Below are 17,036 nucleotides of genomic sequence, written 5' to 3' on the forward strand. Positions count from 1 at the left end.
AAAGTATTCTTTATATTATATTTCATTAAATAGAAAATAAAGATTTAAACATTTTCATTAAAATTTTCTTTAAAAATCTTTTTCTCCATCAATTTTTATTACTCTTTAATACGTGGAATTAACTTTTTAAATTATTAAGTATGAAAATATAGAATTGAAAGTAAGAATGATTGTATAGTTCATTTAATATCATTATATTTATTTTCTTGTATTTGTATTAATTTACAATAATTAATCAAAAGAAAGAAAAAAAAAATCATCAAAAAATTAGTATTTATAAGCAATTTTTTCATTTAAATGAGGTATGAAACAACTTGATATATATATATATATATACAATATTTTTATTGATAAAATGAATGAAAATAAGGAAATTAACTCAATGCTACATTTCTTGTTATATATTATTGATTTAAATTTTAAACTCGATATAATTGTTGATCGTTGAAAATTAACAAATTAACAAATTAATATATATATATATATATATATATATATATAGTATACAACAGCTTTTGTTCATTGGCGGACTCATCGATAGTGCACGACTCGATATATTTCATTAAAATTAGAAGATCTATCAGAATAATGCAGAATAATGCTATCGAATAATGTAAAACAATTAAAATTCTTTTTTTAATATATTAAATTAGAGATATAATGAAACTATAATTTTCAATTTAGTTAATAATGTTGAAATATAAAACAACTTTACAATATTAAAATTAATATAAATTATGACATATTTCTTTTTAAAAAATAGAGAAGCTTTTTTGTACTTTATGACTACATACGATGAGGAATGAATACAAAAATTTGCGTATAAAATAATATGCAACTGATTATATCCGTTTATAAACATTTATAAAGTTGGAAAACAATTTTCCTAATATATTTCACGAACTTTTACCTTTTGATGCTTAGGGCGTGGAAAGGTGGACAGACAAATCCGCTACAACTTATCGAAGTAATATATTGATAGCAAGATAGACAATCATTAAATAAAAGCATGGCACAAAGGGGCTTTTGAAGTCATTGATAATTGTACGGTACGAATTATTTATATCAGGCCAAAAAGTATTACGTAGTAATAAAACATTTAAGAATTGATATTTAATAAAGAAATTTGGCAAAAACATGAATTCTAAATTGAATCGTTGGATATAGAAAAATTTGTTACATTCGGATATAACGAATAAAATCTATTATAAATATATTATAAATGTTGAAAAACCATATTTAAGTTAAATAATTTCATTTAAAATAATTGCGTAAATTGTAAAGTATGAAGTGGGATAAAATATTCAGTTTTTTTTTTTTCCATTAACATACGTCTAATTATACATCGTACCAATAAATCGTATCAATAAACAAACAAAATATAAATAATTATTAGATATTTTTCTTATAAATAAGCAAAAAATAAACACACAAATATAGTTGATTAAAATAAATTATTAATAAACTCGGTATTAAATGTCCAAAAAACTAACTATCAATAATGTTACAATATTTCACTAAAAAAATGCTACTGATATACAAGATATATTGGAACCAACAATTTGCTTTCAAAAATTATATAAAATTAGCGATTGAAATAGCGATAGAATGGCCCGTATGGCAAAATTCACTTATGATTACAGTATTCTCTGTGCATATCCAATTTCTTCGGTAAAAATTTTAATAGAACGGGATAATGCTGCAACTACAGTTTGGTGATCGCAAAATCGATCGATCGATCTAGCGAAAATATAATGAAACAATTTTCCCACTAACTGTGATAGTGCATTCGCATGATTTATTAATTGAGCGGGCCTTATTGGTGTGCGTGTAAGGCTTTGTTCATTCGACAGGTGCATTAGTACTTCATGTGCTCTTATCTATGGGGGCGCATTTCAGTTTTAATACTGATATGCAACGTTTAAATACAAAATCAACTTTATTTGAAATCTATTTATTAATGTTCAATATTAATTGAATTTATAATTTAAAGACATAAAAATTGTTTGTGTAAGTATGTTGAGAGCATTCATGATAAAAATTAAAATGTTATATATTTATGTACAAGTTGGGTACATAATTCATTTTAATTAGAGAATTTCGATTGCAAGTGATTAAGTTTTTCTAAAAATTAGATAATATGATAATTATGTGATTCAAGTGCGAATTATATGTTTAATATTACATTATTTTCGATGAAATAACTATGAACATCGATTACAATTATTTTATAAGGATTAAAATAATAGTCAATTATAAAGGATTACGAATAGTTAATAAAAAAAAAAAAAAAAAAAAAAATCCTGAAAAATATACTTTAACAGTGTAATTTATTGACGCAAAATTTAAATAAATTTTCAATTTGAAGTTTTTATTCATCAAATATAATTATTCGAAGTAAAATGATTTTGATTTATAAAAGTTATTTGTAAAAGGTATAAATGAAAAATAAAATAAAATATCATATTTACAATAAAAGAAATTGATAATTTTTATTAAAATTATTACAATAAATGAAATAGGGAAATTTTATTTTATCTGCATATTTATACAAATATGAAGTATAATAAAAATCGACAATTTCATTTGAAAAATCTTTTTTTTTAAAACTAAAAATCTAAAAGTAGTAAACTAGGGAAATTAAAAACTTTAAAATATTGAACTTTTTAATAATTATAAGTATTATTTAACATTTAAAAATTTTTTACAATGATAATTTTAAGTAGCATATAAAACTAATTACAATATTGACATTAATTTATCTTAATTTATAATAAGGCACGTTCTATTGTATACGATTTATCCTAAATAAATTATATTTTTTATAAATTGACAGTTAATCTTTAAAATATCTTTGGTTAGTAAAATATAAAATACATATATATTTATAAATACATCTACGATAAGAACTTTTAGTTTCATTGACAATGTTTTGAATAATTGTATAAGTTATTATTTTATTGATAGAGAATTACCAAATTAATTAAACTAAATGATTGATGCTTCGTACATAGATTCTTACTAATTTATGCCTTTATATTTTGAAAATAAATTATAAAGTACACGCAATGTTGATTTTAAATCCAAATTGACAATATCTGTAAGAAAAATTAAAAGTAAATAATTGCATGGTAATATTGTTGTATTAAATGTTGGTAATGTTGTATTAAATGATTAAATGATAAATACCTTCTGGTCGAGCTTTTGGTTTTGGTAGGCCAACATCTTGCATTAACTCAAAGGCAAATGATACGTTATGTACTTTTTGTTCGTGAGTTTTTGGGGTCAAATGAAAGCTACCCAATGGTACAAAAAATCCTTCGAGAAGACCCAATAATAAAGTGAGAAAGACACCATCGTGGAATTGATTATCAAGATCCGATACTTCTAAATGTACCTTACTTAAATGCTTATTGACAAATGTCACCAGCGACTGAAATTCATATGAAATTTATTCTTAAAAAATTTTATTTATAGAATAACGTTATCTTCTGATTTATAAAATTTATTTACATTTTTTACTACTGCTAGTTTTTCTGGTGCGTAATCAAATAGAGCATCAAAGGCATCTCGTTCACAACGCATTCCCAAGTCATCGTACGTCGACGTGATTTCTTCTTTTATGATTTTATGTATTAATTGACCATCTTTCTTTGTTACTACAACAACTTGAACGGATACTAATTCTGGTAATCTAACTGGTGCTCGAAATAAACGTACCAAACTGACTAACAAATGGAAAATTGATACAATGTTTCTAGAATGTACCGACTCAACACTCCATTTATAAGGAGGATAACATCCTAGAACTCTGTTGGCTGTATTTAGTACAACAGCAAGTTTTTGTCTTTGTCCTTCCTCGGATTGCGTCACTTCAGGAACATCAAGCTTTTTTCCTGTTAATTTTTCTGGGAACAATAGTATTATTCGTTTAATGTTGAAATAACCTTAATGCCTATGTAATAATATATTTAATTAAATATTCCATATCACAGAATTGAAAATGTGATATCTTATACTTTTTGATATTATTTATTACAATATTACAATAACGTATTGTCGCACAGCGATATAAACTACTTCAATATAGTCTGTACAGTAAGTATCATATTTTTTAAACTAAAAAAAAAAAAAATACCTATACAGCATTTTAAGACGGTAATACTTTCAGATATTTTATATACGATTAATACAATTTAATATGAAACTAAAAATATTTATTGTTAATTACCAAGTAATTTCTGAAGTACTTGGCCATCGTAAAGGTCTTCTGTAATATCTTTAACTATAATACGCTGATTAGCCAATTCATCGTTTATCCACTCAATTAATACATGAATTAACTCTTGTACTTTAGGTTCTTCTAAACTTCTAGGTGCTATCATAGATCGCTCTTCATTTTCATCTAAAGCATAGTCTTCGGGTGGCATATCTACCATAGCCGCAAATCCTGGCGACTCAATTGCATGTTTGCCTTCTTCTTGAACTTCTTGAACTAAAAATTTATAAATTGCAAAGTTTAAATGTAGGATAGTAACGATTTTTATATTACAATATATTTAAAAAGTCTTATTGGTTATAATAATATTGCCTTCAAAGATATGTGAATTAAATACAACTTTCCATAATTAATGAATTAAAGAATTTGTTGCTCATATAAATTTAACGTACGATCTATTCGTTTATTGTATAATTGAAATCAATGATGAAGTTAATACATTTATTCTGAATAGAATTGTAAATTACATTATTATTTTTAAAAATTAAAAGAAATACCCATAAAACATTTTATTTCATACGCCTATACATTTACGTACGTGCGTCTGCATTTCCACATTTAGTCAATATTGATAAATACAATTATACACTGACAAGTAAAAATCATCTAAACATTTGTATTATAAATTTCAATGAAGTATTAAGTACACATGGTCAGACAGATTAACAAATTAAAAGCCCTAATTATTAACTATCGATATTTCGAACCTTATAAGGCCAATGTACTTGATCACAAACACTCACAATAAACGATTTATTTCCTATTATTTCTATTGTATTTATTATAAATTCTCTCGTATCAATTATAAATGTAAGTCATACCTTCCTTTATGCGCTTTTTACGTCCTAAAGTACCAATTTTATCCCAGAAGCTCTCTTCTTTTTCCTCTTTTTTAGCAGAAATCGGAGCTGGACGAGGAGATTTGGGCCGTGGAGACGCCATAACTGTTAAATGTACAGGGAAATGGCAACAAAGTGGAATCGAGACGTCGTCATCGTTTAAAAATAAACTATCGTTGCAATCATACCCAAAATATGCACAGCGACCTACTATTGTTCTCTTAATATTTCTAAACTCTATAGCAGATATAATTTTCTTTTCTTTCCTATATAGATAACAACAAACATAATCGTTCAAAATTTCATTTCTGCAGTCTGCTTGAAAACAGATATGACTAAATATCAGAAACGAATGGAATCGAAGTGCAGGAATTCGAACTTAAAAGAGCTTTTTCACTATTTATGCAACAATTTATCATTCGTTTGATGCAAATTGTTACGACTTTTAACTACTACTATTAATACTACTAATAATAATATTAATAATAATAATAACAACAACAACAACAACAACAACAATAATAATAATAATAATAATAATAATAATACAGTCAAAAGCAAGTTATTTTTAGTTGATGATCATAATACCATTATCAAGAAAATCAAATCTCCCGATTGCAGTCGTCCAGAGTCAGACAATTCAAAAAGCATTACCGGAGCTGGTTTAGAACTTTTTACCACAATCGTCTTCAGAAGTGTTACGTAGCACGCGGCAACGTTTGATATATCAATGTCTAACACCATAAGTAACTTTAACGGCAGTATGGTGAACTGCTTCTAGATTGCATATGGTTTGGCATGGTTGTAGTGTCGCAGGTAGCGATAATGAAAATTTGATGATCGAATTTATCGATTAAATTAAACAGGCAGGCATTCTCGAAGGTGATGGTCTATACCTAAATTGGCACAAATTGCCTAAAACCACGTAATCACGTCGAAAGGATGAACGACTAATGTAAAATTAATTTTTTTCTTCTTCGAATGAGCACTTTACCAAAACGAACCAGCTTTAGTATGTAAACTCGTGGTTATATTTACAGATGTTCTTTAAAAAATAAAGCACACGGCTAACTTCTCAGCAGTGAATTGCAAAGTTTTATAGATCTCCTAAAATTTCCTCCAAGAATGTAAATTCGTACATAATTTTCAGATATATAATGCAGAATTTCTAATCACCATTGTAATTTATATTGCGATAATAAAGCGATTAATAATTAATGCAGCCAGAGTCGGATACTTGGAGATTTTCAAGAAGAACGACAATATGAAACTGAGATATATGTTGACCCTCTGGGTGATAGAATCGTTCCCCAGAAGAGGTTCTCCAATTATAACGCATATCAACTTCTGTGGAAATTGGGTCATTACGTTTGAAGGAACAATAACACAACTCCGGTTCAAATATCAAATCCAATAATTACTAATATAGTCTCTCGACGAAAAACTCTTAGACAAGAGTTAATAAACGGAAGATGCTCATTACGTCATCAAAGCATAGTCCTGCGAAAACACAGATTCTTTTTAACTTTCTTTTAACGGTGATAATGGTATTTACTTGTTTTAATTGAAATTTTATTACACAGAAATATGTCGTTGTTAAATTAAAAAATGTATTACATTTAATTTATTTGTATTCTAATATTAAACAATTATATATAAATATTTCTGATAGGATTTCTGAGCGTATTAGTAAGTAAAAGTAAAAAAAATACAAATAGAGAAGAAAAAGTAAAAACTATTGGTTTGGATTACTGCATTCTAATTTGATACGAATTAACAATGGAAACCGATGAAGTAATGCACAATAATGTTAAGTGACCAGTTAATTTTTTGAAAGTTTTATCTAAAAAGACGGTAATTTTTATTCTAAAAAACAATACACAGATTATTTATTCCGCGATACTTTGAAAGTATTGCTAAATTATTTATATTCTAGCCGTCGAAAAGATTAAAAACATTAATATTTCACTCATACAGTTTTCATGAAATAATTCGAATTTATGAAATCTGAATATTTTAAGAAAATGTTGATTATGCAAAATTGAAGATTTCATAATTTTTTTACTGAAAAAATTAAAATTTTATATCGAAATAAGATTAAAAAATTTGATTTTTGTAGATTAAATGAGTGGGTAAAATTTTAGAAAAACCGCTTTAGTAGTTTTAAAAAAAAAAAAACTATACATACCGACATTCGAAAACGCATTATAAGAAAAAAATTGTTCACATTTTTGAAAACTAGTTATATACACAAAAATATTTTTGAATTTACCTTACCGCAACCTTTATTCTAATATACATAAAATTTCAGATAAAATCATTAGTTAAAAATCGATTTTTTTGTAAAGATTCTTTGATCTTAAGATCAAAGTTAAACGGCCAATGTTTTCATACGGCATCATTAAAGTAATAATAAAGATATAAAATTTCACGAATCTATTTGAGGTTATGTATTCCTAAATCCAAAGTTTTATCAAAGAAGAAAAAATGTCAATGTTTATGTATAGTAAAACATATTTTTTTAAACCAAAAATAGTTAACTTTATCCCGTTACGTTCGATCAAAGCAAAAGTTCCTAATACATTTGTCAATGAAGTAGATAAAGGTAAGAATTAAGTTGCTTCTTCTTAAACGATGATATAAAATAAAAAATATAATCTTATTATATTTTAAAAACTAAAATTTCCGATTAAGCAATAATAATTAAATGAATTAAAGGAATTTTAATCATTTAAATTGCATATATTTAATTTTACTTTATAAGCTATTAAACAATCATATAACAGTTATAAAATTGTTTCTTATAAGAAAAAATTTCTATAATGTATTATGTTAAAATAAAAAATTTAATATTAATTAATATATTTTAGATGGCTTTCGAATATTAGAATTATTTCCAACAAAAATTAAAAAAACTGTAAAATATCAAAAGTCCATTCCAATATTTACCGGAAGAGAACAAAAAATGCCTGTTGATCAAGACTGGCCAACAGTTTGGCCGAGTCAAAAAACATTTCAGCCACATTCGGTTCCCCTTCCTGTTCGACAAGGATATCCTAAGCCAGGTGAAGGGCCGTTTTCAAAAATTGCAAATACAGAATTGATGAAAATACCAAATTTCTTACATTTGACTCCTCCTGCTATCAAAAGACATTGTGAAGCCCTAAAACAATTTTGTACAGAATGGCCAAAAGAACTTGATTCTGATGCAAAATGTACCGAACATTTTCCTCTAGAAGTTTTGTATTCTGATTATTGTTATTCAGGACCATCGATTAGAGATCCACTTTCGAGGATTATTACATTTAAAGTTAAATTATCTAGTCTAAAACTTGATTATCATGCAAAAGATAAAATATTACGATTAGCAGGAAATAGATATGATTATACAAGTGATATCATAACAATTATTACCGATCGCTGTCCTATGCGGAAGCAAAACTATGACTATGCTACATATTTACTAATTGCTTTATATCATGAATCTTGGGTATGTATTTTGTAATAAATAATTATTTTTCATACCATCAGCATCATTTTCATTATTTTTTATTATTAAAATTAGTCTAATATTAAAAATTGTATAAACAATTATATAGTGATTCTCGTATTGTTTCAAATATACATTGTTTTACTTTATCTGTTGTAATAATGTAAATATCAATACTTTATAAAATAATTTTTTTTAAGATATTTTATTATTTTTTATGCATAAGAAAAAGATATTTAATGATCATGTGTATGAGATAAACTTTCTATTTGAAATAAAAGTTTTTTGTATGATTGAATTAATTTTTATATAATTGTATAATGTTGAATAAAACTTTATTTTGTTCAAAACATTATATATATAAACTACAAACTTAAATAGAGTCAAATTTTGATTCAATATGAAATTGAACAAATTAACATACTATTTTAAAATTGATTTAAATTGATTAGAGCAAATAAAAGTATTCGTTTAACTAACATTTTATTTAGCAATATTTCTATTCAATAATAGGCCTATGTATATTTTAATATTGCTTTATTTATTCTTCTAATTTGAACTATCTCCTCGTTGTCTACTTATTATTTGATTAAATGAGTTCGATGAAACATATTCTATATAAATTATACAATTTTCTATTTCTCTGCATTTATATTCCTAAAAGTAATAAATACATCAGATTTTAAAATAATTAATACTCATAAAATAAAAAATTTTATCTAAACAGAAATGATGTTGCAAATTTAAGCGATCACCGTCCCATCGACTACATGCATGAATAATTAAAAATTATATATCTCCATGAAACGAAATTATATTTTTATATGTTTAGCGAAAAGAAGATTGGGAAAATGAAAAGGCACTAGCTGATATGGAGTATTACGATTGGGAAAAGAACCAAAGTAAAAAGAATTTAGTAACAATATATGCTTGGCCTGAAATACCACAAGACTTTAATTATGCTCATATACCACATGCCGAAGAGTATAAAGTTGCTGTCTCAGAGCTAATAAATAACGGCGAGGATGAACATTCTATTAATAAATATAAGCAAGTTGTTAAAAAATTAATGTTTTTTAAACCTGAGAAAAATCATTCAACGGAAAGTGAATAAATTTGTTGAAATTTACAAACTGTTAAATGATTACTGTTTCTTATTTGCGTCTGTATTCGAATTTGAAAAAGTAAATTATTTTCGAAAATAACGTACTTTCAAGTACTCTTAAATACTAGAAAAATTGATAATCGATGGATAATGGATAGATAAAAAATAAAAATAAGTATAAACAAAATAAAAGAAAATTAATAAATAAAATAATTAAAATTATATTTTATTAGAAAAAAGAATTTTCTATCAATCTATCAATTGTATTCGTTAAAATTATTTTTCATTTCCATTAATGTTAAAATTGTAACAATAAATTGTTTAGAAAAATGAATTTTCTATCAATTGTTTTCGTCAGTGTCCTTACAATTCTGTACATTACAATTAAGTTTAGTGATTTGTAAATATTTAATATCTTAAATTACTGTATTAAGGGGTAATTGCGGTATAAATGGTTATATCATTTTCTAATCAGAAGAAAGTATAGTGATTTTGAATTTAAATAACCGTAACGGGTAAGTAGAGCATTAAGATAATTATATTTCTGCATGCAATAATTTATATAAATTTGCTAGGCACACTGCCATTTTCGTTAATAATAGTTTCATTATGTATTAAAGCACGATGCATAATCTTTTGGTATGTAAATAATAATTTTTTTTTTTTCTTTAAATAAAAAAAAATTAAGCCAAGTCATTGAAAAATACAGAAGCATATTTCAAAAAGTACATGAAAATTTAGGAGAAAATACTGGACACGGCGATTCTGCTAATGATATGGTGTAGTGGAGCACTTGGGGTGTCGGAGCCACTGGACTTTGTTTCGACTAATACAACTAATGGGCCAAATTTTATTTCAAACCAGAACGTAATATTTTCTGACTTTCTTAACAAACGTAAAGTTGACTCGCAATTGGCAGTAGTGAACAATACAATCATTGGAAATCCGAAAGATTCGTTCAATCGAAGGTTCGATCAACCTAGAAATTATTATAATAGTGTACCAACTGCACCTTTCATTCAGTAAGCAAAAATTGTTTTATTTACAATATTTGTATAACGTAACGTTTACCATGTTCATTGAAAAATAAATAATTTCTTTCCAAGTGCGAAATGTTAATAAACAAATAATCAAAAAATACTTATTATAATAACGGAATTAATTTATTAAGCTTTTCGTAAATTATATTTAATTAATATAAAGAATAAATAAAATATTAAGAAAAAAAAATAATATAATAATAATTTTTTCAAGCTGCGATGAATATTTGAAAATCTTTTTTATACTCTGAAATTATTTATCAAAAGTACAAGACATTAAACTCGAGTGAAAATTTTCATGTTTTAATTTATAAATCGTGTAATTTAAATGTTAAAATTTCAATTACTTAAATATTACCATTACATTTTGTTACATAATAAATGTATTAACATTATACTAAATTTCATGCCAATGTTTAATTTAATTTTTACCATATTAGTGTATGGTAACAGAAAATTAGCGATACAAAATTATTCGATTACTTAGAGTATCGAAACATTATCGTATTTTAAACGTATATATTTTAATTTCCCATATAATTAATAAATATCTTACCAATAATTAAATTTCTATTATAGGGCCTTCGATCCAATCAGTGTATTAGCTTCTCTAGCATTTTTAGCATTTCTCTTGCAATCATTTGCTGCACTATTTGATCGAACAAGATCTTTAATACCTACGATAATCAATAGCAGACAAGCCAATTACGAATATGAAGAACGAGTTGCCGATGTGGAAAAAATAGTTTTGCGTGCTTTGAAGGACTATGTACGCAATTATTTTTGTTGGAACGAATAAAGTAAAAATTTAAGTTTTAACATTATTTTATTATATATATATATATATTTTTTTTTTTTTTTATTTTCAGGCTAGTCTCGGTAATAATTAATATTAAGTGACGAAGGTAAATGAAGAAAAAAAATATATTTTAAGATTTTTTTTTTTTTTTAAGCTGTGTACTAATGGAAAACTGGAATATAAATTTTACATAAATATTTATTATTCTTTCGAAATATTACAATATCATATTTTTATATTATTATGATGACTTACATTTTGTACGTATAAAATTATTAGGTATAAATAAATTTGCTTGATAATAAAATATGTGAATTATCATTAAAAACTAATATAATTATCATCCGTGATTATCAAATACGAAATTTAACACAAATAGCTTATTACTAAATATTATAAATTAACATCTTATTTTTTAAAAGAATGCAGTCGAGTCAATAATGACAGTATAGGTATAGATGAATGACTTTTTGTAACTTAATTTCTGCAAATATTTTAGTTGAAGAATCATGTAAAAAATACATTTATAAAAAGTCGTTAAAATAAATATTTGTTCAGAAAAAATTCAATAAGAATAAAATTACTCTTTTGTTATAATTTTATTTTTGATAATAGTTTGTAAAATATTTTTTAAGTCTAGTGGATTTTTGCTTTACAATGAAATTTACTATATTAATGAACGTATTGATTGTCTGTTACATACGATTTTAAAAACTAGATCATGGAAACATCTATTACACATTATATTTTTCTTCGTACTATTTGATTCAACACTGGATCGAAATACGTTAAATATATATATATATATACATTTTACTCTGTACAGCTTTAAGATATATCTCAATTATATTTATTTTTAATAATTTTACTACCATGGTACTCGAGATGACGGCAAAACCGATGTTGGTCTAGAATCAAATTTAATTTCAAATTAATATTAATGATTAATTTATTTATGTGTTAAGATAATTAGACGATATGAAATGAAATGAATGAATGTGTAATTAATTTAATTAATTTCATTTAATCAGAATTATAAAACGTAAAATGTATAAAAAAAAGTATTACATAAGTGCCTAATTTTCATACAAATTTTATTTATAAATTGGACTTTGGATAATTACTTTTGTTGTTGTTTTTGAATAGTGGATTTTTGATATGGATGAGAAGAAACTAATCCTCTCCTTTCCTTTCCTCTTACTGCCTTTAACATTGCGTCTGACTGATCGCCATTATAAGCTACAGTAATCAAAGGTTTCATCCTATCAGCTTTCAATTTATTTAAAATAGCAATACTTTTTGCGGTCATTGTAGGTTTCGGGAATTCTTTATTATTCTCTTTCCCATTTTGTGCTATTCCATTCGTTTCAAATCTATTTTTCGGCGAGATCTTTTTAGCTTGTTTGGCTGGTGATCTAGAGTTTACTTGATTTTTACTGTCTGATAATACTCTCTTCCTACTTTTATTGTCTGGTAAACAGAAAGTGCTATTAAGTTTGGTCGAATCAATAACAGCGTTCTCATCATCCGCTACTGATACATTATCATTACTAATAGTTATAGTAGAATTTAGTATCTCGTCTGTTGTTGATACAATATTTTTAACCGGAGTACAACTGAATGTTGTACTGAGTAAATTTTTAGGTGATTGATTCAAAGGTTCCTCATCATCCGAATTAAATTCTAATAGATCTGGCATGTTACTACTAGAAGGATTTTCAAGCTCTTGAATACTTAAGCATGTTGTGCTATAAAAATCTTCCTCTTGTTTATTCGTATTTAAATCAGACCACTTAATATTTCTAATTCCTTCTAAAGATTTTACTAATTGTTTAAATTCTTGTTTTAATTTTTCTGTTATTGTACCACCGCCTCGCATCATATTGTAATAATTTTGTAACGTAGAACTCATCATTTTAATCATTGTGGATACAGATTGCATTTCGCATTGTTGAAGACTATTAATTTTTTTTGCATGTTCAAATTGTTGTTGCATCCTCACTGTATCAACTTCCGAAGTTAAAAAACTAATTTTATCCTCAAGCCTACTGTGTAAGTTTTTAGATTTAATATCTAAAATTAATTCTACAAGACTTTCTTCTATTTGACAAAGGTCATCCCAAGCAGATTTCATTTGTATTTTAATTCCTTCTCTCTGTCGCTTAAAATATTGCAACGATTTATTTACACGAGATTTACCACTGGCATTTTTTTCTTCTTGAGCTGTAGCTTCTACAGCAGCCGTTAAATTATGTAATCGATTATCAGCAGCTTTTTTGTATAGAATTCTACAATATAAAATTTTGTCAGAACTTTCTAAAGATAGTACTTTTTCGTTTAATACTTTTTTTTTGTTATAAAGTTCTAAAAGTTTATTAGTAATTTCAATAAACTCATGAGATTGTTCGTCGGTATTTATTGATATTTGGGGTGTAACAGATGTAGGTGGAGTTACATTTTCATAAGACAAAAGCTTCTGTTTCAGTATTTCTAACTCTTTTTTCTGATCCTCAACCATTTTAATATAACCAGAGACATGCATTTGACAAGATACAATATTCTTCTTAACACTTGTTTTAATTTTCTTAGCTCTATTTGCATATCTTAATGTGTTATATGTATCTTCAAAACTTGCACTCGATGGACTAATATTAGCTATCATAACCGTTTGACAGTTTCCACCTAAAGAATCTTTTAATAGTCTCGTCAATTTTGAATCCCGATAAGGAATATATTTTATCCCATCAGCCAAATTATTGATACAATTTCCAAGAGCTAAAAGAGACTTATTTATATTTGCTCCTTCTTTAAATCTGGCACCAGAACATCCTGTTGCCGAAGCTCTCTCAGATCCAGCCAAATCTATCATCGATAATTTGACGTGCTTCACTTGTCCATCAATTTTATTAGTAATATTAACATACACCTGAAAAACAGCATGACTCCTACTACTTTCTTGATTAGCATCTGTAGCATGTTGAGTACGATTTTTATTTCCCTTTGCCAACAGAGACAACAGTTCTTCTGCATTATGGATGGTAATAATTTTTAAACCTGCAACAATAACACCAGCTCTACCATCTTCTCTTAAATGTAATGGTCCAACCTTATGTAACAAATCTTGAACATTTTCATTGTAAATTTCTAAATATGAAACACCAAGATTGAAATTTCTAGCGTCTGCTTGTAAATCAATTTGTGTAAAAAGTTCAGCCATTGTGCGATATGTAATTCCTGGATCGCCATCTTTACCAAGCATAGTATGAGTTTTACCAGCTCCGGTTGCTCCATAAGCAAATACTGAACAATTATAGCCATCTAATAAATTTGTAATTAATTCCTTTGTACTGCCCTCATAAACATTTACATTAGATGCAGTTGTATCAAATATCCGATCAAACACAAATTGCAATTCTTTATTTTGTTTTTTTAATAAATCACGACCTTTTTGTACTACTCCTCGGTAAAAAAATGGGTTTTCTTCTTCTTTTGGGTCAAAGACAAGCATTCGCTCGTCTATTATTTTTACAACCGTTTTATAATTGTCTTGTAATTCTTTTTCATTGTGAGGCCTTACTCGAACTATCACTTTGATACTTGTTTGTGAAGAGTCACTTCGTATTGTGGCTGTACTTCCACTAGTACTTGGCTTCATAACTCATGCTGAATGTCCAGATGAGTGTCGATTACTGAATTTCTTCACTTTATTAGGCGAAAATGCCTTAGTCAAATCTCTTCTGTTAAATACCATTTTAATTCTGGATAGGTCCTGGTTATTTTACGTTACCAGGCTAGCCTTTAAAAAATATTTCAAATAAAAATTTATTATTAATAATTTATAAAATAACCATTTATATATTAAAACAATTTATTGATTTTTAAATAATGATTAGCGTATATACATATATATGTATATATTTATTTGTTTATTTATTAATTTATATTTTTTTATGCCTAATAAGATTTTTATACTATATGTATATATAAATATACATATGTTTAAAAAATTTGCTAATTTTATTTAATGCACACACACACAGAGGCGCAGACACACACAAATATATATAGATAAATATAAAATAAAAAATAAATAATATATGTTACAAAAATAAAATATAAGAGAATAAAATATATGTGACAAAAAAAAAGGAGAATGAAAGTAAACTATGAATTGAACATTAAAAAATAAATAATACAAGCTCTTAAGAATAAAAAATACTGTACCGCAATGTGACAAAAATACATGAATTAGATCATACTATTGAAAATACATTTAACAAAATATTAACAGTAATTAAAAATAGGTCTAAAATATAGTACGTAAATGAAAAATAAACTACTTGAAAAGACATTTCAAGGCATTTCAAAGCATTGCTCAGGTACATAATAATGCTTCCACCATTCATTTGTAAAAGCTGTTCCAAGTATCCTAAGAGCCTCCTATATTCCAAGCCCTGTGTTTTCAATGACAAAATGATGCTAAAATAGTAAACGTTGGAACTAAAAACTTTGACAAAAAAAAAAATAAATAAAAATAAATTCTTACCAGTGGGTCTTATTAATTTGCCCTTATGTCGAAATTTTTCGTGTCAACAAAATTTTCACAACTGGTTATGTTTTTCTAAACACTTGGAGAAATTATAACAAAACTCACAACCTTTGTTAAATCTGCCTATACGATTGACAATAAACTCACAAAACTTAACCGTTGCATCGATTCGACAACTCTACAAGGCCGCAACCGCAACGAAACTTGAAATTCAAACGGGCAAACTCGAAGAAATCAAGCAAGAGGCGCTGATGTCTCCATTACCATTTTTGTGAAGCTATGACTTTTAGTTTCGATCGTTAGATCCGTATCATTTATTTTAATTTTCTAATTACCATTTTTTATACAGTTCTTTAAATTCGACTTATTTCTCAAATTTTATTCAATTTATCAACGTAATTTCCTTTACATCTAAGCAATTGAAGAAATATTTTTTAATTGTAATTACTTATATAATTATATAAAATTCTTTAAAACATTAATTAATGTTCTAATGATCTGAATAAATTTATAAGCTAAATTAATTAAAGAAATAAATAAGGAATTAAAACAAAAAATTATGTTTTATTATTTTAGTTGTTTGTAAATATTTTAGATTTAAATAGTAAATAAATACAATTCCACATGTACCGCCGCATTAATCGAAAGCTTCATGAAAAATTAGATTGATTGCTTAATAATATAATTACACAAGTAATTTCCAAAGTAAATGCAAATAAAAATATTTAAACGATAAAACATATAATGGCGTATTAATGTTTAAAATGTTTTATTGAAGTCAATGAACAGATACATTATTTTATAACATTTTACTAATCCTTGTATTCGCAGTGTGGAACTGTAATGCGTACATACGCGCTCATACACGCAAAGCCACGCACTTGCAATAAAATTCTAAATTTGCATTCATAACGAATTTTTCTATTGAATTTTAT

General features: G+C 26.0%; 4 protein-coding genes across 5 annotated transcripts; 2 read left to right on the forward strand and 2 right to left on the reverse strand.

Annotated features, from left to right (window-relative positions):
* Positions 1–2,852: 2,852 nt before the first annotated feature.
* On the reverse strand, positions 2,853–5,253 carry parvin (beta-parvin). The gene is made up of 5 exons (XM_011503098.1): positions 5,101–5,253; positions 4,232–4,495; positions 3,514–3,908; positions 3,190–3,433; positions 2,853–3,098 (listed from the first exon to the last, which is right to left on the reverse strand). Exons 1-5 carry the CDS (start codon positions 5,219–5,221, stop codon positions 3,022–3,024), a joined length of 1,101 nt encoding a protein of 366 aa, XP_011501400.1. The 5' UTR covers positions 5,222–5,253; the 3' UTR covers positions 2,853–3,021.
* A 2,235-nt stretch (positions 5,254–7,488) lies between these two features.
* On the forward strand, positions 7,489–9,863 carry mRpS35 (mitochondrial ribosomal protein S35). The gene is made up of 3 exons (XM_011503099.1): positions 7,489–7,723; positions 7,989–8,608; positions 9,441–9,863. Exons 1-3 carry the CDS (start codon positions 7,606–7,608, stop codon positions 9,720–9,722), a joined length of 1,020 nt encoding a protein of 339 aa, XP_011501401.1. The 5' UTR covers positions 7,489–7,605; the 3' UTR covers positions 9,723–9,863.
* A 744-nt stretch (positions 9,864–10,607) lies between these two features.
* LOC105365134 (uncharacterized) lies at positions 10,608–11,552 on the forward strand (the record flags this gene model as incomplete). The annotated part of the gene is made up of 2 exons (XM_011503229.1): positions 10,608–10,735; positions 11,333–11,552. Coding segments are annotated over 2 exons (348 nt in total), but the record flags the coding sequence as incomplete, so codon positions are not given.
* A 641-nt stretch (positions 11,553–12,193) lies between these two features.
* LOC105365039 (Kinesin-like protein at 67A) lies at positions 12,194–16,316 on the reverse strand. 2 transcript variants are annotated; one of them, XM_011503100.1, is made up of 4 exons: positions 16,099–16,316; positions 15,893–16,031; positions 12,677–15,348; positions 12,194–12,460 (listed from the first exon to the last, which is right to left on the reverse strand). In XM_011503100.1, the coding sequence occupies exons 3-4, from the start codon at positions 15,205–15,207 to the stop codon at positions 12,421–12,423; spliced, it is 2,571 nt and encodes an 856-aa protein (XP_011501402.1). In that variant the 5' UTR covers positions 15,208–15,348; positions 15,893–16,031; positions 16,099–16,316; the 3' UTR covers positions 12,194–12,420. The 2 variants fall into 2 exon arrangements, with proteins under 2 accessions (XP_011501402.1, XP_011501403.1); XM_011503101.1 differs by lacking the exon at positions 15,893–16,031.
* Positions 16,317–17,036: the final 720 nt, after the last annotated feature.

The sequence above is a fragment of the Ceratosolen solmsi genome, unplaced genomic scaffold (assembly GCF_000503995.2).
Source record: "Ceratosolen solmsi marchali unplaced genomic scaffold, CerSol_1.0 scaffold45, whole genome shotgun sequence".
In the NCBI taxonomy this organism is placed as follows: Eukaryota; Metazoa; Arthropoda; class Insecta; order Hymenoptera; family Agaonidae; genus Ceratosolen; species Ceratosolen solmsi.

Excerpts from the sequence above, each read along its gene's own strand:
- parvin (XM_011503098.1), bottom strand. The coding sequence starts at position 5,221 with ATGGCGTCTCCACGGCCCAAATCTCCTCGTCCAGCTCCGATTTCTGCT. Across the intron at positions 3,909-4,231 it reads AGTACTTCAGAAATTACTTG|AAAAATTAACAGGAAAAAAG; the intron begins GTAATTAACAAT and ends TATTGTTCCCAG. Across the intron at positions 3,434-3,513 it reads AACTAGCAGTAGTAAAAAAT|TCGCTGGTGACATTTGTCAA; the intron begins GTAAATAAATTT and ends TATGAATTTCAG.
- mRpS35 (XM_011503099.1), top strand. The coding sequence starts at position 7,606 with ATGTCAATGTTTATGTATAGTAAAACATATTTTTTTAAACCAAAAATA. Across the intron at positions 7,724-7,988 it reads TGTCAATGAAGTAGATAAAG|ATGGCTTTCGAATATTAGAA; the intron begins GTAAGAATTAAG and ends AATATATTTTAG. Across the intron at positions 8,609-9,440 it reads CTTTATATCATGAATCTTGG|CGAAAAGAAGATTGGGAAAA; the intron begins GTATGTATTTTG and ends TTATATGTTTAG.
- LOC105365039 (XM_011503101.1), bottom strand. The coding sequence starts at position 15,207 with ATGAAGCCAAGTACTAGTGGAAGTACAGCCACAATACGAAGTGACTCT. Across the intron at positions 12,461-12,676 it reads ATTCAAAAACAACAACAAAA|ACCAACATCGGTTTTGCCGT; the intron begins GTAATTATCCAA and ends ATTTGATTCTAG.